This window comes from Terrapene carolina, unplaced genomic scaffold (assembly GCF_002925995.2).
Source record: "Terrapene carolina triunguis isolate 2854851 unplaced genomic scaffold, T_m_triunguis-2.0 Scaffold30, whole genome shotgun sequence".
NCBI classification, from domain to species: Eukaryota; Metazoa; Chordata; order Testudines; family Emydidae; genus Terrapene; species Terrapene triunguis.
This window is the reverse complement of record NW_020664381.1, coordinates 7,706,111-7,730,552: the sequence shown is the minus strand read 5'-3', so window position 1 is coordinate 7,730,552 and position 24,442 is coordinate 7,706,111. Positions and strand designations below refer to the sequence as shown.

At 41.2% G+C, this 24,442-nt stretch overlaps 2 protein-coding genes across 2 annotated transcripts in view; one reads left to right on the top strand and one right to left on the bottom strand.

Annotated features, from left to right (window-relative positions):
* The window catches only part of LOC113406440 (trifunctional purine biosynthetic protein adenosine-3-like), a 53,278-nt gene extending 43,523 nt beyond the window's left edge, over positions 1-9,755 (bottom strand). Inside the window, exons 1-4 of the mRNA XM_026651388.1 lie at positions 9,734-9,755; positions 4,892-5,040; positions 2,079-2,174; positions 666-840 (exon numbers count right to left, since the gene is read on the bottom strand). Of these exons, the coding sequence (XP_026507173.1) occupies positions 666-840; positions 2,079-2,174; positions 4,892-5,036 (416 nt within the window). The 5' untranslated portion in view covers positions 5,037-5,040; positions 9,734-9,755. The remainder of the gene's footprint in view (positions 1-665; positions 841-2,078; positions 2,175-4,891; positions 5,041-9,733) is intronic.
* A 3,647-nt stretch (positions 9,756-13,402) lies between these two features.
* LOC113405083 (protein SON-like) overlaps positions 13,403-24,442 on the top strand; it is a 55,080-nt gene continuing 44,040 nt past the window's right edge. The window contains exons 1-3 of the mRNA XM_029911397.1: positions 13,403-13,533; positions 14,241-14,407; positions 17,269-24,442. The exon at positions 17,269-24,442 is cut by the window's right edge and continues 580 nt beyond it. Of these exons, the coding sequence (XP_029767257.1) occupies positions 13,409-13,533; positions 14,241-14,407; positions 17,269-24,442 (7,466 nt within the window). The 5' untranslated portion in view covers positions 13,403-13,408. The remainder of the gene's footprint in view (positions 13,534-14,240; positions 14,408-17,268) is intronic.

Below are 24,442 nucleotides of genomic sequence, written 5' to 3'. Positions count from 1 at the left end.
CAGTGCAGACCAATACTATTACTGAGTGAGCGGGACTGACTTCTGACTAGTGCAGTGGTGGGCAACCTCCGGCTCATCAGGGTATTCCACTGGTGGGCTGAGAGACAGTTTGTTTACATCGACTGTCTGCAGGCATGGCCGCCCGCAGCTCCCAGTGGCCACAGTTCACCGTTCCCAGCCACTGGGAGCTGCGGACAGCTGTGCCTGTGGACGGTCAATGTAAACAAAGTGTCTTGCGGCCCGCCAGCAGATTACCCTGACAGGCTGCATATTACCCACCACTGGAGTAGCGGATCATCAACAGGATTGCTAATGAAGCTTCAGTTGCAGAATTTGCATTACTAGTAATAAAGCATGAACCAGAAAGAACCCATTATGATTTTCAGATCCCAATCTAGGTTTGCATGGTTGTCAAGAAAAAAAAAAAAAAACAACCCCATCTTTTCCCTTGTAATCTGAGCACAGTTGAACTGTCATTAAAGAGCAATAAATGTAGAACTCATATTGATGCCATTTTTGCAGGGTTACTTTTAGAGTGTCTTTTGAATATATGAACATTGTGCCACTACTGAAAAGAATAACTGAATGATAAGTGGGTTGCCAACTTTAGGTGCTTAACATATTGTAAAGATAATAAAAAAGACTAAATATGAAAGGTTGTTTACCTGGTAATAAAGCTACAAGCTTCTTTAGGATTGGTGAATGCTTTCCATCTTGCGGTTGGGATCCCATGCCGGTCCAGAAAGGCTTTAGAAAAACTCTTACTGGACTCTAGCTGAGCTGCCTTTGCTGTAGGACCAAAACATCTTACCCCAGCTCCTGTCAAGTCATCAACAATGCCTAGCAATAAAGAGATTTAAGAGTTATTATTACTACAGTAATGAGCTGGTTTATAAGAGTTACAAGTTAATAAAGTTGTTGCTTTGTATAACCACTTTGACACATTAGTGAGTAACAGCTACAAACGCTGTGCCATGTATAGGATACATCATGGGGATTGTGCCAATTTTACCCCATGGACCTCAAGGGCAGTGTTTGCCGTAACTAGCAGGGGACGATCTGGGCTTTAGGACTCCTAGGTCAGAATTTGTTGTTGCACCATGCAACTGCAGAAACACCACGTTAACAGATACAACTCCTTTTCCCATTTATTACAGCCCTCAGCCGAAAAGTCCATGGTAATCATTGGGGGAGAATATCGCATGAGGTGAGAGAGAATCAAACGAAAACTTACAAATTCTATAGGTAAGTCTGATATGCTGACTTCCAAATCAGTCAGTTGTTTTCAAAAACATTTCATTTAATAAGTTAGTTAAGGTTGCTAAGTGACAACATTGACACATCATTTACAAACCCAAGCACTTAAAAGAAAAGATCTGAATAGTTAAGGACATCCTAAATTTTAAACTACATGCATAAGAACCTTCAGAAATGTGCATTTCATCAGAATACAACAATCTGGAACTTCAGGGAACAATGGGCCTGCATCTGTTCCCAATAAACACATTTGGACACTTGCTATTGACTTCAGTGGGAAGAGAAGAAAGCCTAATATTCCATTAACCTAGGGACCTTGAAAGTCCTTCCCCCACCCCAGATATGAAACTGGCCCTCAAACAAAAAAATATCAAAAAATACACTGAGAACATTTGTTCAGCAGAGAAAGTTATAATCGGGAGATTTCTGGTTTCTATTCCTGACCGCCTGCATGACTTTGGGCAAGTCAATTAGAGACTGATTTGCAGAGATGCTGTGCCCACCCACAAATCCTATTAACTTCAACAAACATTGCAGGTATTCAGCACCTCCGAAAATCAGACCTTTAATCACTCTGTGCCTCAGTGCCACATCTGCAAAACGGAATATTAATACTTCCCTACTTCACAGCATAAATCAGTTAAAGTTTACAAGATGCTCAGATATTATAATGCCACAGAAAGCCTCTAAATAAAACACACAATAACTGTCCTCAGCAGTGGTAATTTTTTCTAGCACATCTGAAGCAATAAATTAAAACCCATAATTCCATGAATATGGCAATAAGTGGGTAGAACTTTAATAATTTATTTTAAATTTACCAGCAGCAAGAGGAACTTCTGGGCCCACCACCACAAGTTTGATCTCATTGTCTTTGCAGAACTGGACAAGAGCGGCAGGATTACTGATTGAGATGGCTGTCAAAAGATGCAAGAGAAATTTAAACAGAGAGTATAATGAAGAACAGAAGATTTACATATAAAATAAAAAGAGAAAGCTTGCAAGAGACTAGATATCAAATTGTGTGATGAAAGCTCTGCAAAAAGGCAATATTATTCCATGACTTTTATCAAGAATAAATCCAACGTCGACAGTGGGCTGAGTCATCTGAACTCACGGAGTTCTGAGCTGGATTGGTCATTTGCAATAGGAGCGACAGCAGTCTGAAGCTACTCTCATCATTTGAGAAACAGAGCAAAAGCATTACACCCTCTCAGTCCTGGGATATTTTGCTTTAAGCTTTTTTCTCTTTTCATGATGTAGTGTTACTAACGAGGGTGCTATGCTGCATGCTTACAGGATGGAAAATATACTGAGAAAGGTGAGGGGTTTGCGGTATTTTAGGTTGCCACAAAAACCAAATTAAATCCACAGGATTATATCCTGATTGTTTAAACCCTTGAGATTAACAATAATGCAACTGGCAAATAAGAGCATCATGTCAGACTGCTGCATCCCTGCTATGTGCTCACCCCAGCTCTAGGTGAAATTCTCTTTTGTGCCCAGCTTCTACTAAATGCAGCCAAATAAGAGGTGCTCTGTCAGAGAGACCTGATTATGGGTTTCTGATTCTCTGTCCCAGTACTGGCACAGGTTAGAATAGCTCAGGGGAAAAAATCAAGACATTATACGTCTGACTGTATTGTCTTCCTGCAGGACTCAGCTAAAAACAGACATTATGACATACAAAATATTAGCAGAGGATCCACAGTATGTGCGAATGTCCCAGGAAGAAAGAACAATGAAGGAGTCATTTTGTTCATGTATTATTCCAAAATGCACCTGTTTAACGTGCAACATAATTTTTGTGACAGTGTAGGCTGAAAGGGAATATTTTTGTATTCTTTCTGAAACCATTCATTTGGCATATGACTATTGTATTCTATCCTGAAGAAAGGAACACAGGCCAGAGTTTTCAAACCTAGGTGCCTAAAGTTTGACTCCTAACTCCATACTCAGGCACCTAAATAAAAATGTCATCAGAAGTGTTGTACACCCAGAAATCCCAGTGAAGTCAACAGGTGCTCATCATGTTTGCAAAACAAAGCACTTTTATTCTGGTGCCTAAATATGGAGTTAGCAGTGTCACTTCAGACACCCAGGTTTGAAAATTTTGGCCACTATGGACTAAAGTTCGGGAAAACTGGTATTAGATTTTTAAAAATAAAAAATAAAAAAAAAATCTGATATCCTTTTGTACCTCAATGACTTGCAAAATAAGTTACCCATAAAGCCACTTTTTTGGAGAGACAAGTGTTGTTTAACTGTGATCAGATTATAAACCTTTTGTGAAAGAGAATTTTTTTTTTTTAAATTTGCATTATTTCCCTTGGAAAAATCACAAGACATGAGATTTCAATGCTAATTAAAGGGTATCTTGTGCATCCTGCTGTACACTGCTGCCAAAGAGAGGGAAGGATAGACTTCCAGGACCAAATCTTGATCAGACTGAAGTCAGTGGCAACACTCCCATTGACATACATGGGGAAAGGATTAAATCCCCATGCTTTAGAATATAATGAGGCTCACGTGCCTCTGTGTAATTATTTCTCATTTTCTCACGCACACTAGACCGAGTTCCTGGCCCAAGCAGCAAGTCTTGGCTCTACAGAGATGTAAGGGGAGTGTGGGGAAGTGGGATGAAGCCTTCCCCCACAAGCCACAGAATATTAATTCACACCTCCTCTCAAATCCAGGTTATGCCTCTCTAATGCCTGAAGGGGCTTGGATTTACCCCTTAACACACATTCAATGAGGCTCCAGTCCAGCAAAGTACTTAAATGGGTGTTTGAGGAGACTATTCAAGTAGCTAAAATGATGTTCATGCTTTGTTGGATTGAGGCCGGTATCTCCAATATGTAGATAGATGCATCATTTTTTTTTACTGGGAAAGTGACAGAAAAGTGTAGTAATTCTTATAACAGTCTTCTTTAAATGACATTTAATTTAATAATCTGGATCTTATGCGAACTGGCTTTAACTTGATTTAACACAGGGACAAACCTCTTTGTTTAACATTGTGGATGCAGAGGGATCATATGATTTCCATGTGAACGCTCATTCCCTTCCCCTCACCCTCAAAGACAAGCAACAGATTTGTTCTGTTTGGCTGATGACACTGCAAACGGTCAAATAAGACAGAGAAAAATATGGCATTTCTTTGGTTGAACCATCAGGTTTTCTGTAACTGTGAAAAATCAATACAATAAACATTGATATTATCCATCAAAATTATGAGCAGGCTTGGCAGGATTCAGACATTTCTTTTATAGACAGCAGCCTCTGCAGGGCCTCTTGCTACACAAGAGGGTGGGTAGTGGGTGGTTTCTTGCCTCCACCTCCCCAAAGCAGCACCAGCATAGCTGAGCTGGTGCAGAGGGGGAAATAATCTGCACAAGATAAATTACAGTCTGAGTAAAGCTTTTTTAATTACTTCTCACCCTATCCAAACATCACCTTTATAAGCATTCAGGGTCTGAAACATAAGAACTCCTATGACACTAATAGATAGAACCCTAAATTTATCAATGAACCACCAGTTTAGGCTCAACTACTGGTACTACACATTTAAAAAAACAAAACAAACAAACAAACAAAAAAAAAACTATTTTAGGTTCTCTTTTTTGTTTATTACCTGAATTTGAAATTTTTCCATTGTTGGCTGTTCCTGCATTTCCTGGAGCGACTAGCACTCGTTTTATATGTGGCGACTGTGCTAATTTCCAGGCCAGGGCATGTTCTCTGCCTCCGCCACCAATCACAAGCACTTGATCAGCCATTAGTCTGTGCAAAACAACCAAAGTAATAATATTCAGGTTAGGAAAGCAACAACATCATTGCGTGCACTCATCAGCTAACACCTTTGGTCTGCAGAGCAGCAGAGGAACTCACTGCAAAGGCAGATGCCATTTTTGCCTGTTTCACATAACTGTTGTCCTGCGGTTTTGTGTATGAATGTGGTGAAGAAAGCAAGGTAATGATAGCACTGGCTCAACCAAGCACAGCATAGTCCCCATAGAAGTTTTCCCACTGAGTTCTGCCAATGCACATCAACATGAACCTCCTATACCATTCCTGGTTCTCTCCTTACCAGACTACCAACTGTACCAAATTACACAGTAGTTTTATGATATAGATAAATGTTCACTAGCGACCTGGCTGTGATTAATCACAGTACATTTTATATTGTGACCTAAATAAGTTTCTGAAGAATGTGAAAATGTCAAAGATAAAGTCCCTTTGGACTAGTGAAGAATTATTTGCTAGTCTGTCTAGTGGTGTTGCTAAATGAGAGAGCTCAAGACTTCTCACGAGTGATGTCTGAAAATCTTCTTAACACCTTACATGAAAATGAAAGGGTCAGAATGATGAAACAGGGAAACGTCTTCCAACCTCGATCTTCTTCAGGATAGAGCAACCGAATTCCAAACAAAACTTTACAGACGAACACATGAAGCGCAGCATGTCCTGCTAAAACACAAAGCAGCCTGACCCTGCAAGGAGCTGATCCGGGGTCTGTTCCAACATTCCCCAAAAAACAGTGGAAACACTCCCTTTGATTTCAGTGAGAGTTAGCTGGGGGAACCTCCAAATGAACTAAGACTAACTCACATTACTTCAACGGGAGTTGGTAATGCTTAAAGTCTTGCACGCTAAGGCTCAGCCTTTGCAACAATAAGAAGCTAGTTGCTATAGTAAATAAGACATTACTTAATGTAAAGATAAAATGTCACTGAAATGCTTAAATTTCTAAATTAATTAATAGAAATAAATAGGTATTCTAACTTGGAGTTTTTGAAAAAGAAAAAGCTAAATTTCCAAGATATTGACCAAATAATCTATAACCGGGGTTCTCAACGTTTTTCTTTCTGAGGCCCCTTCAACATGCTATAAAAACTCCACAGCCCACCTATGCCACAATTGTTTTTCTGCATATAAAAGCCAGGGCCAATGTTAAGGAGTAGCAAACAGGGCAGCTGCCTGGGGCCCCATGCCACAGGGGGCCCCCCCATGAAGCTATATTGCTCAGGCTTCTGCTTCAACCCCAAGTGATGGGGTTCAGGGCCCTGGGCTTCAGACCCATGTGGTGGGGCTTCAGCTTTCCACCCTGGGCCCCAGTGAGTCTAATGCTGGCCCTGTTTGGTGGCCCCCCGAAGCCTGCTTGCAGCCCCCAGACCTCTGGTTGAGAACTACTGATCTATAATATTCACAGCAGTCCAGTCTATCAGTTAGACCTCGAAGAAGCCATCCAGTAAAGGAGAATTAATTTAAGCAGAATGCCAGTAGCTACAAACCGGTGTTGCTAAGCCTGAATGTAAAATGTACTAGCGGCAAGAAAGAGTTTTATTTTTTTTAAACTATAATACATACAAGGCAGTAGTTTACACACATATCAAACAGACAGAGTTAACAGTATTATTAAATAGTGAAAATAAATTTTTAAAAGCTTTCATGCAGAGGAAAGCAACTACAGTCACTTTAATTTAATTCTTTTTAATGCTTAACAATAAATTTCACGTGGTCAATAAGGGGGTCTTGGGTCTTTGCTGTCCAAACCATCTTACATTCATTAGGAGAAAGAACACCAATTAAATAAGAATTTTACTCAAATTGAAAAACCAGCACCGTGTTGTAATCTTAGCAAACATGGCACTTAAATCCCATTTGTCTTCCTGCATTTCTTCCATGAAGAGGCTGGTGACCAACTCACTTTTGTACATGTGTACAGTTTCACCCAAAGCAGGGCACAGACAAAAAGCATTTGGCACAGTATTCATGTTGGACATGCATACACACAAGCTCTATTTATAGAAGGCTAAAGACCAGAACTTCGATGTAAAAGGGTAAGAGAGAACTGTCAGAGACCTAGTCTCCCCGAAAAATTCATAGATTCTAAGTCTAGAAGACACCATTGTGATCATCCAGCCTGATCTCCTGTACAACTCAGGCCATAGAAATTCCCCTAATAATTCCTAGGGTGTATTTTTTAGAAAAACAATTAATCTTGATTTAAAAATAGTCAGTGATGGAAAATCCACCATGACCCTTGACAAATTGTTCCATGGTTAAAAAGAGACTTACAACAGCTGTGACTGATAGCAGGGTTTCAGCCAATCAGCAGGACAAGGTACGTGCCTCATATCCAAATCAGCCATATTTCATGAGAAATGTAGTTAGTCTGCTGAAAGCCTGACTCAAACCCTGCTATCTTCTCTCCATATAGCAGCAACATATTTTTGCTCCTTTCGGTGACTAGAAACTTGTCTTCCCTGGGAATTGTTACTATTCAGGGCATGGCTTCCACTACAAAGGATCATTGGTATAATGTCGTGAATATATATGAAAAAGCACGTTTTTAAACCTAAAAAGTCTTAATAGCAAATTGTGGGCAGGAAGATCCCGCACATTTTCCAGAAGATATTTCAATTCTATATGCAATAACATTTTTAAGTCTTGTACCAAATAGAAGACTCCTTCAGAGATGGAACATTTTAACAAAAACAAAAATAGAGTTTGAAGAATAAAGAAAAACCATGAATAAATCAGGTAAGCAAGTAAAAGAAAAAAGGGACGAAAGGTTAAGGGACTGGCCACAGTGAAGGATAGTAATCTAAGAGGAAAACATTTTTTTCATCTTTAAAAATAATATAATGTATTAGACAGTTCTCTCTTATTCCTAAATGAGTCAAATCCAATAAGCATGTTCCCATGTCAATGTATGGAACCTCATAGCAGAACAATACAGACTTGAAGAACAAGGTTATCACAAGAGCCACAGAAATTAAAATACATGCTTTAAAGATTTATTTTGCAAAAATCACTCCATTAGTGCTTGACACAGAGGCTGAAACGAGGACAGAGAATATACTTAATGCTAGATGATGCTGATCTGAGAGAAGGGATACTCAGTAGCCAGACACAATGACAAAAGAGAAAGGCAGTCTCCAGTTAAGTTGATGCACCTATTCCCAATGCCACCACCCCACTGACTACACCACACCAATGAGATAAAATAATCTGCAACAATTATTGATTCACATTTGAGTTAATAAAAACCTCAGTCCAGATTTTTGGTCCCTCTAGGGCCCCTTTGCAGCACTCCTGGGGCACAGAGGATGCATGAATCTGGCTTCTGAGGATTCCCATTATGTAAGGGGAAATCCTTAAGTGTCATCCAGCAGGCCAGTGCCAGAAGAGGAAATAGAACCCAGATCTCCTAAAACCCAGTCCAGTGCTTTCTCAGCAAAATGACTCTAGAGGAGGGTGACATGGCGGAAGGAACAGATGATAAAAATGACTTGGGGGGGGGGGGGGGTTAGTTTTTTAGAAGGAACTCAGATCATTATGTCATAACAGTTATACCTTGTCTCAAAATTCTTCTTAATGTACAAGCAGTCACCTGAAGCCATATTCTGCATCCTAATTTAGGGAAAACACTCACTGAAAAACCAGTACTAAAAATCAATGGGCGTTTTGGTGGCCTCATCCCAACAGGTACTCAAATCTGTAACCCTAATTATATTCAGTGAGTTCAAAGTGCTTTCAGGATCCAGACCTAAGTAAAGATTGCAGAATAAGGACTAGAGAGAATAAAAGAAAGAAAAGAAGCATTTTCCTTCCTGCATAAATATTGTCAACATATATACTTACATACTGAAAGTAAATATACTTTAAAAAAAAGATTATAACAAATATTAGCAAATTTAATCACTAATTGCAAGGTTCCCTAGCTGAATTTAAAGAATTTATGAGGACAATACCAATTTTGGTAGTACTCCAAATTTGCAAACTGAGGGGAAAGAATAAAAGAAGGTTAAAGATCAAACCATGATAGGTCAAAAGTTTAATATTCGCTTTTAAAAAAGCAAATATTTTACTACTTGTTTAAAGCCAAAAAATAAAACAGTGTAGCATTTATATAATACTAATATAACAAGCCTGTATGTATGCATAATGAAAAAACAAAATTTAAATTTCTAGTTTCTGAGTGGCAATTCTGACCAAGAGTAAGAACAGCTATTTTTAAATTCATATAAATAAAAAAAAATCCTATTGCCCTTATAAATAATAAAACAAGCAGTAGAAGAAGCAATTTGCAGTTACAATAATTACAATGCTAACACCACAGTGTTTAAATTAAACGCACCCACCCGAGTTTGTTATAGCTATATAAGAACAAACGTTGCTCATCTTACTCATGCAAGTAATTCAGTTGAAAGGGAGGGCTCACATAAAAACACAAACATTGCTGTTCCTACAACAGTGCAGAGGAAAAGCCATTTTACGGAAGATCAAACACCACAGACCAAGCACATGGCCGAGATCACAGACTAAGTCTCCTCTTACAAATTTGTCTCTTAAAACATTGTTTCTTTCAAATGCCTCACTGCAGAACCTACACGTGCAACTCCGCTAGCATCCATGCAAGACGTGCGTTAGATAGAACACATTTCTAAAAAATTAACGAAACACTTACTGAAGCAAGAGAGCAGAGCACGTCCGCCTATCAGACTACTAGACCTTTTGCGGCAATTTCTGCAAACGACAGACAAGTTCCCAGAATTCTCTAGCAGCATGAAATGCGCGTGCTTGATTAACCCTTTAGGCGGAGGAAAGGAAAAAGCAATGAATGGGAGGGATTGTAAACGGAGAAAGAGAACTTTTTATACTAATAAATCAAGGAAATAAGAAATAGAAAGCTGATAGTGAATGCCACTAACAGTTCACAGTCTATCTATGCATGAAGCTAGGGATTTTACAGTCATTTATTTACAGCAGACGACTCTTTTGACGCATACAGGCCTTGGAGTTGCAAGGAGCTCTGAACAGGAGGATCAATGTGTCCCTACTGTGCCCCATTGACTTCAATGGGGCTCTTCATAAATGTAGTGATCTGCCTATGTAGATCTGATTGCATTATCCGGGTGGCAGTCTAATAGACTGTGAAATAATTTCCCAAGGGAAGTAGTTGAGCCCCATCCTGGCTACATTTAAAACTAGATCGGACAAACACCAGAAAATGCATGACAGTGAATAATTTTGCATTGTAAGGTTACGGACTACAGCTAATAGATCTTTTTCATCTCTAGATTATTTGATTCTATGATATAATGGAGGAAATATAACATCACTCTATAGTGAAACATTGATAGTTAATGGGTTAATTGGATGATACCCTACTAAGACTAGTACTGTTTACTATTTTACTAGGGCAAATGCTCTTGGGAATATTATGGTATTAAATAACAACAAATAATTAATTCCTTATACTTATTGTATATATCAGCTTTAATTATGAAGAATTGTGGGGATACTGTAGCATGTTAAATTTAGCATTCAAATGGTACAAAGGCATAGGTGCTGGAACTAGGAGTGCTGCCGCACCTGTCTTGAAGTAGTATTAACCAACTCAAATACATGGTTTCCACCTTCAGCACCTCCATTATAAAAATTGTTCCAGCAACACTGCGCAAAGGTGTTATTCATTTTGCTGCAGTTTCTTTGCTTTCCAAGAGTCGTAATATAGTTGTGAAGGACTCACTCTTTGTTGAATTTTGCTCATATCTTGATAGGAGTAAGTAATTCCTCTGAATGCAAATAGGAGTTGTGTATGCATGAAAAATTATATGCTCTAAAAAGGCACAGTATCATGTTGCATCAGATCTTTTTAAATTATGAGTATCAAAATAAAATATCAGTTTATTAAATACTTTTACATATATGTGTAACTCAAAGAATCATTGGTTTAAAAAAAAATCCCACAATCAAGCTCTGGAGTAGCTTTCGTCTTGTAAGTGGTACAATTGACTTCAATGGAACTACTATGGGGAGAAAATTTACTCCAGAGCACAATTGCAGTATTGGGCCCTAAACTGGTCAACAGTAATTGATCTATATATAATCACTATGGCCTTGTATGAACTAAAAAAAATATGTTTTTTAAAATTTGAGTTTGCTTAATGGAACTAGTTCAATTCAGTTGAAAATCTCATTTACTACCAATCTAGATTAAATTGTTACACTGTCTACACTAGTGTTAAGCCGTTTTCAATTGAGCTAAGCTACTTTGATTGCGCTAACTCAATTGAAACAAAACATCTTTTTTCAGTCTAGACAAGGTCTATGTAAGGAAGATTTGAAATAAATGATTCAGTCTGGCAATTTTTCACACCAATGAGATTTCTTGGTAATCCTCTCATTCTTGTCTAAAGTATGTGTGATATTGTCAGAGTAGTATCAAATGCTTTAATTCTTATTTATCAAAGGTGCCTCTGTCAGAGTTATAGGTGCTGTATAATTATTAAAAACTGAATAGATCTATCATGGTATAATGAAGACCTTTTGATGACAATGTGGTTATATGCAATAAGCTAAAAGATCCAGTAACATCTAGCCCAGTATCCTGTCTTCCTACAGTGGCCAATGCCAGATGTTTCAAATGGAATGAATAAAACATGGCAATTGTCCATCTATATATCCCATTGTCCAGTCTAAGCGTCTAAGCATCTGGCAGTCAAAGGCTTAGGGACACCCAGAACATGGGGTTGCAGCCGTGACCATCTTGGCTTATAGCCTTGATGGACCTTTCCTCCAGGAACTTTAATTATTTTTTGAATCCAATTATAGTTTTGGCCATGACAACATCCCCCGGCAGTGAGTTCCACAGGTTGACTGTGCATTGTGTGAAGTATTTCCTTTTATTTTAAACCTGCTGCCTATTAATTGTATTTGTTGACCTTCGATTCTTGTGTTATGCAAAGGGATAAATAACACTTTACTTTCTCCACAGCATTCATGATTTTATAGACCTCTATCATATTCCCCCAATAATAATAGACTATAAATAAGATCTCCGCAGCAATTGATTTGCTGTCAAATTAGTGTAGGTTGGCTTTCCAGAAACTAACACATGCAGCTTGTCTTGAGGACATATACTATGTATAGAATTTACTTTGGGTAAATTAATATTTTAAAATTTAACTTTGTCACTCAAGAATACAGAATCATCACATAACTGTATGCCATCACCCAATTTGGCTATTTTCTCTCACAGACCAAATAAGGAAAGGGGTAAGGCTGCATCAGTGGAACACCAAAATATGTGGGTGAGAAAGTGCTTTGGGGATAATATCCCCAAATATCTGCCACAAGGGCAGCTGGATTTAGTGCAGCTGATCCGTTTGTAGTGATGATCTAGTAAAACATTTCCCAAAGCAGGGACTGTCTGGCTAGCGGAGCCAAGGCAGAGGCTGACTTTCAGGTTGGGATTTATTTATTTATCTGAATTTAGTTTCTGGATTCCGGTCTCCCCGCCAAACCTACAGACGCAGGTCAGATCCAGACTTCCTAAGAGCTGGGGTTTCCCTCACATGGTCTCTCTGTAAACACGCTCTGCCCTGTGCGTGACTTTACACAGCTGCTCTCTGTGTGTGCAGCCATCAGCGCACGGAGCCGCGCCGCACCCCCGGCTGCAGCGGTCACCCGCCGTCTTTCTCTCGCGCACGGGAGGCGCAGGGGAAGTGCGGGGCCTGGTGCGGCGGCGCTGCCTGAGCCCCATGGCGGAGCTCCCACTGGCTGCGGCGGGCTCGGGCCCGGCCGGAGGCGGCAGGCTCGGGCTCCAGGCGATCACGGCCCCGGATCCCCGGCCTGCGCGGAGGTGAGTGGTGCCGGGCGTGCGGGTCTCCCGCGGGCGGGCGGGCAGGCAGCCGAGCCCCCGCCGCGCGCCTAAAGGCGGACGCGATCCCGGGGCAGCCCTCGCCCGGGCCGAGCCCCATTTACTGGCCCGGTGGGGGAGGGAAGAGGGAGCCGCGTTTCATCCCGTGGGTGGAGGGGCAGCGCGGCCCCGCGCCCACCGGCGCCCTGTGTGGATGGGGGGGGGCAACTCGGTGCAGCAACATGGCTGCCGGGGCCCATCCTCCTCCCCAGGCACCTGGGGGGGGGAGGGGAACGTCCACGGGCCTCCCCCCCCCGAGAGGCTGCGCTCTATGGTTCCCTGTGGGGGCAGAGCGGCTGATTGACGTCCCGTCATGCCTCTGGTTCCACAGAGGGCGACCAATGGCGGGAGGGCATAAAGGGAACGCGTCGGCGGGGGGGTTGGCCCGTGGCTTCTTGCGCTGGTGCATTGTGGGGTAGTGGAGGACCCGCGTTGCGGATGGAGGGGGAGTCGAGCCGTGGGGCTGTCATGGCGACTAACATCGAGCAGATCTTTCGGTCCTTTGTGGTCAGCAAGTTCCGGGAGATCCAGGAGGAGCAGGAGCAGCAGCAGCAGCTGGGCGGGTAACGAGCCGGCTCGGGGCCGCGGGGAGGCGGAGTGGGACGGGAGCCTAGTGGGAGCGGAGTCGGGGTGGGGGCGGGGAGCGGTGTCCAGGGGGCAGTTGCGGGACGGGGACAGTGGGAGGGAGGGAGGGTGGGGGCGGGGAGGGATAACTAGGGACAGTTAGGTGGGGGAGGGGCGGCCGTTGCGGGTCACTCGAACATACAGGGCCTGGCCCGGCGCTCAGCGGCGACATCCGGTTATGGTGCAAGCAGGCCGCTGCCCCTCCGGGCGGTCCAGTTTTTCAGTGAAAATAACAAGTTTGGATGGGCTAATTTCGCAATGCTTTGATGCTCCTCAGAACACGTGCACGCTGGTGTGTTTTCAGTGTGGAAAAGAGTGCTTGGTGGGGTGGTTTTTTTTTTTTTTTTGGCGAGGGGAGGGAAGAGGGAAACGAAATTTCTGTGTTGCGAAAAGGCCTGGGATGAAACAGTGAGAAAATATTTTCTTCCCTTTGGCATAGTTCTAGTGACTAACAAAGTATTTTGTCTGAGAACGCAGTAAGTAAAACAAACCAAAAGATTAATATTTCACTAAAGTGCAAGGCCGCATCAGGAGGCTAAAATATTCTTTAGAAGGTTTGGCTGTAAGAAATGTGAATACATTACCTTTAAAAAATAAAAATAAAGCTCGAAATTACTTGAATTTTGTTAATATTTTTCTCGGTTAGTGGAAAGGTAGAAGGCCAGCAGAATGGTGAAACAGTCCCAGCTGAGCAAGCAAACACTTCAGATGACACAGTTACGGGTGCTGGGAGTCTTCAGAATGATCAGATAGTTCAGAAAATAGAGGAAGTACTGTCTGGGGCCCTTGATACAGAGCTACAGTGTAAATCAGGTAAATGAAAATGCTTAAACATTGCAAATATGTTTTTCTTCAAGGGGACACCAACAAGAGTAAATCTAGTCAGTTTTTTGAAAATGAAATAAAAGTTTCTAGTGCTACTCTTGCCGTGCACTTCCCTGATACTTTTTATGGTTTTATAATATTTTACATATATGTAAAAATGTAATATATATTTTACATATATAATAATACTCTGAAACTGATTATCCATATAGTGCTGTCAAGTGCACAAATTAAGAGAAAAGTAATCCCCCTTATTTCTTTGTTATATTAATATTAAATTTTATTTGTGACAGTAACAGGATAAAAAAAAATCAGAGAATATAATTTTTTTCTTAATTGACAAATGCCTCTTTAAAGATTACTTATGAAATAAGGCATGTAACAATTCATAAGTATCTTCTTCAAGGCATTGTTGTGCAGTTCTAACTCTGGCAAAACTTTCTGAAATCAATGGAAGTTTTGCCTGAGTAAGGTCTATAGGATTACTCCTCACATCATTTATCAAACTACAAAATTGTATGACCAAGCATATTAATCAGATAGCAAGGTATGAAATAAAGTAATTTAATGGTGGTGGTATTAGTGAATAATGTACTTATAATTGGGGAAAAAACAGGCATTCAGCTTTGTGTTGCTTCAAATGTAATACACTAAATAAAATGCCTGTATAGACCCTCTGATAACAATGAATCCAGCAAAAACGAGTCCTGCAAACATTGTCTACATTTGAGTAGTTCCAGTGATTTCAATGGGATATTCACATGAGTAAAGTTACTTGTATATGTAAGAGTTGGCAGTATTGGGGTCCTACTTGATTACAAAAAATGCATTTTCATTGTTTTGTCATGGAAATGAGAGGACTGCTGTGCACTTGGTAAGTATAGATTCTAAGTATTTCCACAGAAGACAATGTAGAACGTTGTGGTTCATCTTTGATCTGAATAATCTCAAAGGCTACATTTGCAAATTTTTCTGATGATATTTCTTCTTTCCATAATGTACCATGGCTTTTCTACAGTGAGCATTTTCAGAAATCTTCCTTGCAGTTGGTGTAGAACTGGTGTTGGTTGAATAGTACAAGGAACAGTGGGAGCACTAGTGCAAACTGGCCATTCGTGTTTTTAAAACTTGTCTAATTCTTCTCAAAAGAAGACTAGATAATTTGGTAATAAAAAGACTTGCAACCATTATGCGCTAATGCGCCGCCCACCAGTAATGGTAAAGGTGAAGCTACAGCAGTGATTTGGGATTTATTGAAAAAGTTAGCCAGGAAAGGACACTGACCCTATATTATTGATACTCTTCATGGCAGTTGAAGGAACATGGATAGAAATGCCTTTTTTTTTTTTTTTTTTTAATTAAAACACTTAGCTAATATAGCCTTAGTCATACAAACACTCGTGTGTGTAAAGTTACGTGCATGTTTTCATGATCAGGGCCATATGCGTTTTATAGTATGCCCATCATCATAGAATCTGAATGTTTACTTTTTATATCAACTCTTTTATTCCAAGATCACTTTCTCCTTTTAAGTATTGTTTTGAGGATAGAAGTAAATCATAGTCCTATGTTACAGCTTAAGGTTGCTGGGTTGCTGCAACGTACAAAATTTTTTTTTCAGTGCAACTATTTTTTTAAAGGAACCCGGCAGACTAGAATTATATACTGTATAAAAAAATGTTTTTACTAATTACACTTTAGCACCCAATTCTGCAAGTATTTACATGCTTACTTCACATGCCCTTGGTTTCAGTGGCACTACTCATAGTTAAGCATGTGTGTAAATCTTTGCAGGATTGAGGCGTACTTAAGGAGGCTTTAAGATGTTTGTATACCTCCCTGCTTAAGCGCTTTGTGTATTTCTCAAGTTCTCTCAGATTGGGTAATTAAAGCTAGTGAATTTGAATTGTTTTATTTTTAGCTTCTGTTCAGTTTTTTGCTAGTCTTCATGTATGTTCAAATGTTTGGTTTTTTTTTTTTTTTTTTTTTTTTTTTTTTTAAGAAAAAGTGTTTCCATTGGAATTAATAAATAACCTTGAGAAATTTTCTTAAATATTTGTTAAGGCTTTTTAAACATACACATTCCATTTTAGGAAAATGTTGACCTATCACTTAAAAAAAAAAAAATCTTAAGACGTATTTTAACAACTAAAGTAAAAGTTTTGTTCAAGTCTTTTTCTTGGATAATGCAAATGGCACATTTTCTTCACAGTTGTGTAATTTTGTAATATGTGCTATTTTTTTCAGGCATAGTCTTTGCTGTCTTCCAATCATTATAAATGTTTTAGCTACTGATCAAAGGTCAGTTGCTATCACATCATCTTAACAGTCTTATTTGTTGTTTTAAGTATAGAAATCCTACCAAAAAATTGGCAAGAGGCGGTTTGAAGATTGGTTTAATTTTTTTGAAAGCTAAATTTTTGGTTTTAACCCAGACATTTTAAGCCAGTGGTCCCCAACCTTTTTCGTCTGGCGGGCGCCAGATGACGAGCCACGGAGGACCGTGGTGGCAGACGAGCATCCGCCGAAATGCCGCCGACAAATGGTGTCATCCAGCGCTGAAATTTGGCGGCATTTCGGCGGATGCTCGTCTGCCAGACAGTATGCGGGCGCACTTAGATGCCCCGGCTGGTGCCATGGCGCCCACGGGCACCACGTTGGGGATCCCTGTTTTAAGTTCTTACTGAGGGAAAATGTAACTTGTGATGTTATCATAAAAAATGTTGATTTCAGGTTGTGTATAACTTTATGTGCACCTGTGCCCAATTACTGGTTTAAAATATTTTATATTTGAATTTCTTTTTATAAAATTAGTTTTAAATAAATGTCTTCTTTTTTTTTTTTTTAAGGTGTGGAGGAAGATTCGGTGAAAAATAGCTCTTCATCTACAAAAAGAGGCCCTACTGACGAAGGAGATGATGAAATTCCAAGAAAAAAGTCAAAGAAGAACAAGAAACACAAAAGCAAGAAGAAGAAAAAGAAGAAGAAAAGGAAGAAAGAAAAAAAACATAAAAAGCAGCCAAAGGAATCAAAATTAAGTGCACAGTATGGAGAGCATGCAGATTTACAACCTGCTTCTCACTCAAAGACAGAAAAATTGGGCTCAAAGTTGATCACACAGCATGGAGGGCATGCAGATTCAGATCTTGCTGGTCAAATGCAGCCAGAAGAATTGGGCACAAAATTGAGTGCAAAGTACATGGGGCATTCAATTAAAAGACTCATACCTCATTTGCTATCAGATTCTGAATCATCTGTGGAAAAACTTGGGAGTGAAAAAACAAACTTGGCCTTGACTGATACACACAGTTCAGAAACCAGCAAATTGGATACCCAGGAAGAAAATACTAGTACAATGAAAATTCAAGAGCAAGCTAAAGTAAAATTATTGGTGAATAAGACTCATGAAAGTATATATCATATAGCTATTAATATGAATGCAAAGGGTGGACCTTTACCAGTTAAAGACACTGAAAATGGTACTGTGTCTACCAACAGAACTGGAGTTGCTGGTAAATCTGAAATTGAAAAGGATTTGGAAGCTATTCCAGCCTCTGAGATAACAGAAGAACTAAAAGATTCAGAAGCTACTTCAGAAGCTACTCTGAAATCGATGGGCATGGTGGAGGTGAAAGAATTAGAAACAACCTTAGAATCTGAGGCCATGGCAAAGATTAAATTTTCAGAAGCAATTCTAAAATCTCGGACTATGGCGACTTCAGAGGGTTTGGATGCCCCTCTAGAATCTGTGGCCATAGCAGAGGTGAAAGCAACTCTAGAATCTGTGGCTGTGACAAATGATTTGGTAGAAACTCCAACATCTGTAGTTGTAATGGAGATGAAAGCTTTGGAAGAAACCGCAGAATCTGTTGTCATGACAGATATGAAAGGTTTGGAAGCAACTCTAGAAACTGTGGGTGTGGCAGAGGCAAAAAGTTTGGAAGGAGGTCTTGAATTTGTGACTGGGCCAGATTTCGTAGCAACTTCAAAATCTGTGGCCAAGGCAGAGGTGAATGGTTTGGAAGCAATACCAAAATCTGCATCTATGGTGGAGGTGAAAGGTTCAGAACCTGTTGTGAATGCAAAAGATTTGGAAGCAGCTCTAAAACCTGCGATGGAGATGAAAGATTTGGAAATAACTCCAGAATTTCTACACATGGAGGAGGTGAAAGGTCCAGAAGGAGCCCTAGAATCTGTGGCTATGGCAATAGATTTGGAAGGAACCCTCAAACCTGCTCCTCTGGCCGAGGCAAAAGATTCAGATGCACCATCACTGTCCCCGCAAATAGAAGATATGAAAGAGTCAAAAGGATTCCTAGAATCTGTGGCCATGGCAAAAGGTCCAGAAACAATCCTATACCCTGTGGGGGTGGCAAAAGGTCCAGAAACAATCCTAGACCCTGCAGGGGTGACAGAGGTGAAAGATTTGCAAGGAATTCCAGAATCGCTGCACATACAGGATATGGAAGCTTTGGAAGCATCCTTAGAACCTGTGGTCATGACAACAGGTCTGGAAGTGGCTCTAGAACATGTGGCTGTGGTGAAAGGTGCAACTCCACTTTCTATGCAAATGGAAAAAGTGAAAGATTTGAAAGGAGCCCTAGTAGAATCTGTGGCAGTGGCAAAAGGTTCAGAAACAGCCCTAGAACATGTTGTCTTGGCAGAGAATAAAGATGTGGAACCAACTTCACTATCTCTGCAAATGGAAGATGTGAAAGATTCGGAAGGAGTTCTAGAATCTGTTGCCATGGAAGAAGGCTCAGAAGCAACCCAAGAACCAGTGACAGAGGCAAAAGACTTGGAAGCAATCTTAGAATCAGTCTCGGAGGTGAAAGATTCAGAACCAGCACCGCTGTCTCTGCAGATGGAAGATGTGAAAGGTTCAGAAGGAGGTGTAAAATCTTTGGCCATGGCAAAAGGTTCAAAACCAACCCTAAAAGCTGTGGCTGTGGGGGAGGGAAGAGGTTCAGAAGCAACTCTGCTGTCTCTGGAAATAGAGAATGTGAAAGATTCAGAAGAAGCCTTAGAATCTGTGGCCAGGGCAATAGGTTCAGAACCAACCCTAGAACCTGTGACCATGGTAGAGGCTAAAGGTCTGGAAGTTCTCTCTCTGCAAATGGAGAATGTGAAAGATTCAGAAGGAGCCCTAGAATCTGAGGCCACGGCAAAAGATTTAGAGGCAACTCTAGAACCGGTGGCAGAGGTGAAAGATTCGGAAGCAATGCTTTGGTCTCTGCAAATGGAAGATGTGAAAGAATTAGAAGGAACCCTAGAATCTGTCGTGGCGGCAAAAAGTTCGGAAGCAACCCTAGGGCCTATGGCCAGGGTGGAGGAGAAAAGTGCAGAAACACCTCCACTATCTCTGCAAATAGAAGATGTGACAGAATCAGAAGGAGTCCTAGAATCTATGTCTGTGGTGAAGTTGAAGGCTTTGGAAGCAGCCTTTGAGTCCGTAGTCATGGTAGAGGTGAAGGATTTAAATAAACTTGTACAAGCTGAGTCTGAGGTCACAACTCAGTTTAAAGATTTGGAAGCAATTCCCAAATTTCTGTGCATGGAGGGAGATTTGGTAATAACTCCAGAATCTGAGACAACATCAGAAGTGAAAAACATGGAAATAGTTGGACAATCTGAATCACTGGCAGAAGTGAAAGATTTGGAAACCACCCCAGAATCTGAGGCAGTGGCAGAGTCAAAGGATTCAGAAACAACTACAGAAACTCAGGTGGTGATGGAAGTGAAAGATTTGAAAACAATTCCACAATCCCAAGTCATGACAGAAGTAAGTGACTTGAAAATATCTCCACATACTGAGGTGGAGGTGATGAAAGGTTTTGAAACAGCTACAAAGTCTGATGCCACTATAATAGAGGAGGAAGATTCTGAATCAACTCTGGAATCTAGGGCAGTAGTGGAAGTGAAAGATCCGGAAGCCACACCGGAATCTGAGGCAATAACTGGCATAAAATATTCTAAAAAATTTCTAGAATCTGAGGCCAAGGCAGAGTTGAAACATTCAGAAGCTACCCCAGAATCTTTACACCTTACAGACTTGAAAGATTCTGGAAAAACTCCAGGAGCTGAGATGATGATGCAAATTAAAGATTCAAAAACAACTCAAAAATCGGAGCCCATCATTCTGGTGAAAGATTCTGAAGCTAGTCGAGAATTGCTGCATATAGTGGTAAAAGATTTGCAATCAACTCTAGAACCTGAGACTGTGACAGTGGTGAAAGATTTGAAGGAAACTCTAGAGTGTGAGATGGTGGTGGTGAAAGATTTGGAAACAACCCTAAAATCTGAAGCAGTCATGGATGTAAAGCATTCTAAGGCTGCTCCAGAATCTTTGTATAAAGCAAAGGTAAAGGATTCAGAAGCAGTTCCAGAATCTCTCTGCTCATCAAAGGTGAAAGTTGCGGAATTAGCTCTAGAATTGGAGGCGGCAGCAAAGGTGAAAGATTTGAAAGAAACCCTAGAATCTAAGGTCATGGTAGATGTGAAAGATTTGGAAGCTGCTTCAGAATCTGTGGTCAGGATGAAGGTAAAAGATTTGGGAGAAATTCCAGAACATTGGCAGCCAGTGGATGTTAAAATTTTGGAAGCATCTCCGGAATCTGAGGAAACAGTAGAAGTAAAATATTCAGAAGCAACTCCAGAAGCTCAGGTTTTGACAGAGATGAAAGATTTGGAAGAAACTCTGGAATCTCTGTACACTGCAGAGGTGGAGGAGTTGGAAAAAATTACAGAATCTATGCCAGTGGTAGAGGTGAAAGAATCTGAGGCTGTGATGGATCTGAAATTCTCAGCAACAACTCTAAAATCTGAGAAAACAGTGGAGGTGAAAATTTTGGAAGATACACCAGAATCTTTGACAGTGGAAAAGATACAAAATTCAAAAGCATATCTAGAATCTCTGCACACTGAGGAAATGAAAGATTTGGAAGCAGATCTAGAAGCTGAGGCTGCAACAGATCTGAAGGATTTGGAAGAAACTTCGGGCACTGTGCAGGTGAAATATTCAGAAGCAGTTTTGAAATCTGTGGGCATAGCAGAGAGAAAACATTTGGAAACAACTGTAGAAAGTCCTAATGCAGTGCTAGATTTGGAAACAGTTTTAGAATCTCAGCACACTGTGGATCTGAAATTTCCGGAAACTCCTGAGATTCCTGAGTTAACAGTGGAGGTGAAAGATTCTGAAGCAGCTCTAGAATCTGAGGCTATTACAGAGGTAAATGACTTGCGGCCTATTCCAGAGTCTGTGGCCACGGTGGAGGTGAAAGATTTGAAAGCAGTTCCAGATTCTCTTCACACAGTAAACATGAATAACTTGGAAGCAACTCCAGAATTGGCGGCAGCTGCAAAGGTGAAAGACTTGGAAGCAGCTCCAGAATCTGTGGTGGCAATAGCAGAGGTGAAGGATTTACAAGCAGCTCCAGAATCGGCAGCAGTGGTGAAAGATTTGGAAGCAGCTCCAGAATATGTGGTGATGCTGGCAGAGGTGAAAGATTCAGAAGTAGTTCCAGATTCTCTGCATACCATAGATGTGAAAGATTCTGAAACAATTCCAGAATCTGTGGTAGTGGTTTCAGAGGCGAAAGATTCAGAAGCAGCTCTAGAATCTGGGGCGGCAGTGGCAGAGTTGAAATACTCAGAAACAAGTCCAGAATCTGTGGTGGTGACTGCAGAAATGAAAGATTTAGAAGTAGCTCTGAAATCTGTGGTGGTGGCAGAGGTGAAGGATTTGAGAGCAGCTCCAGAATCTTTGGCTGCAGAGGTGACAGATTTGGAACCAGCGCCAGATATTCTGCGTCCTGTAGATGTGAAAGATTCTGAAACAGCTCCAGAATCTGTGGTGGTGGCGGCAGAAGTGACAGATTTGGAAACAGCTCCAGATTTTCTGTGTACTGTAGATGTGAAAGATTCTGGATCAACTACAGAATCTGTGATAGCGGCTGAAGAGGTGACAGATTTGGAAGCAGCTCCAGATTTTCTGCACACTGAAGATGTGAAAGATTCTGAAAGAACTCCACAATCTGTGGTAGTGGCTGCAGAGGTGAAAGATTCAGAAGCTGCTCCAGATTCTGTTGTGACAGTGGCAGAGTTGAAATATTCAGAAACAAGTCCAGAATCTGTGGTGGCTACTGCAGAAATGAAAGATTTAGAAGCCGTTCTGGAATCTGTGGCAGTGGCAGAGGTGAAGGATTTGCAGGCTGCTTCAGATGCTGTGGTGGCGGTGACAGAGGTGAAAGATTTGAAAACATCTCCAGAATCTTTGGCAGTGGTGGCAGCAGAAGTGACAGATTTGGAAGCAGCTCCAGATTTTCTGCACACTGAAGATGTGAAAGATTCTGGAACAACTGCAGAATCTGTGATAGCAGCTGAAGAGGTGAAAGATTCAGAAGCTGCTCCAGAATCTGTTGTGACAGTGGCAGAGTTGAAATACTCAGAAACAAGTCCGGAATCTGTGGTGGCAACTGCAGAAATGAAAGATTTAGAAGCCGTTCTGGAATCTGTGGCAGTGGCAGAGGTGAAGGATTTGCAGGCTGCTCCAGATGCTGTAGTGGTGGTGGCAGAGGTGAAAGATTTGAAAGCTGTTCCAGTTTCTCTGGTGGCGGTGGCAGACGTAGAAGATTCAGAAGGCACTCCAAAATCTGTGAGGGTGGCTGTGGAGATGAAAAATTTGGAAGCACCTCCAGATTCTTGGTATACAGTGTACGTTAAAGATTCAGAAACAACTCAAGAATCTGTGGCAGTGACAGCAGAGGTGAACGATTCAGAAGCAACTCCAGCATTTGGGGCGGCGGCGGCAGAGGCGAAAGATTCAGAAGCAGCATCAGAATCTGTGTCGATAGCGGCAGAGGTGAAGGATTTGCAAGCTGCTCCAGATTCTCTGGTGGCAGTGGCAGAGGTAGAAGATTCAGAAGCAGCTAGTGTTTCTCTGCATACTTTAGGTGTGAATGATTCAGAAGCAGCTCCAGAATCTGTGGTGGCTATGGCAGAGGTGAAAAATTTGGAAGCACCTCCAGATTCTCTATATACACTGTATGTTAAAGATTCAGAAACTACTCAAGAATCTGTGACAGTGACAGCAGAGGTGAATGATTCGGAAGCAACTCCAGCATTTGGGCCAGTGGCGGAAGAGGTGAAAGATTTGGGAGTGGCTCCAGAATCTGTGGCGGAAGCGAAAGATTTGGGAGGGCCTCCAGTATCGGTGGTGGCTGTGGCAGCGGTGGAAGTTTCGGGATTGGCTCCAGAATTGGTGGTGGTTGTGGCAGAGGCAAAAGATTCCGAAGCGGCTCCAGGATCTGTGGCAGAAGTGAAGAAAGATGATCTTTTTAAAAAAAAGAAAGCACATGAAAAAAGTAACAAGAGTAGTGATAAACATAAACAAGATGCAAAGAAATTAAAAAGGAGTAAATCTAAATCTCTTTCACGATCCAGGAAGCGGAAAAAAAAGTCCAGGTCACATTCTGTCTCTAAACATTTGAAATATAAAAGAGCAAGGTCTAGGAGCAGAAACTATTCAGATTCCAGAAAGAACCATTCCACATCTTATGACAAGTCTAGATCCAGATCTGTTGAAAAAAGAGGGGGCAAAGACTCTTCCTGGAGGTCCAGACGCAGGCGCTCCAGGTCCTCTGATGGTCTCAAGTCAAGATCCAGATCCATTGATAAAAGGGAAGGCAAAGACTCTTCCTGGAGGTCCAGACGCAGGCGCTCCAGGTCCTCTGATCGTCTCAAGTCTAAATCCAGATCTGTTGAAAAAAGAGAGGGCAAAGATTCTTCACGGAGATCTAGACGCAGACGCTCCAGGTCCTCTGATCGCCTTAAGTCTAGATCCCGATCTGTTGAAAAAAGAGAGCGCAAAGATTCTTCACGGAGGTCTAGACGCAGACGCTCCAAGTCCTTGGATCGTCTCAAGTCTAGATCCAGATCTGTTGGAAAAAAAGGGCGCAAAGACTCTTCCTGGAGGTCCAGACGCAGACGCTCCAAGTCCTCTGATCGTCTCAAGTCTAGATCCAG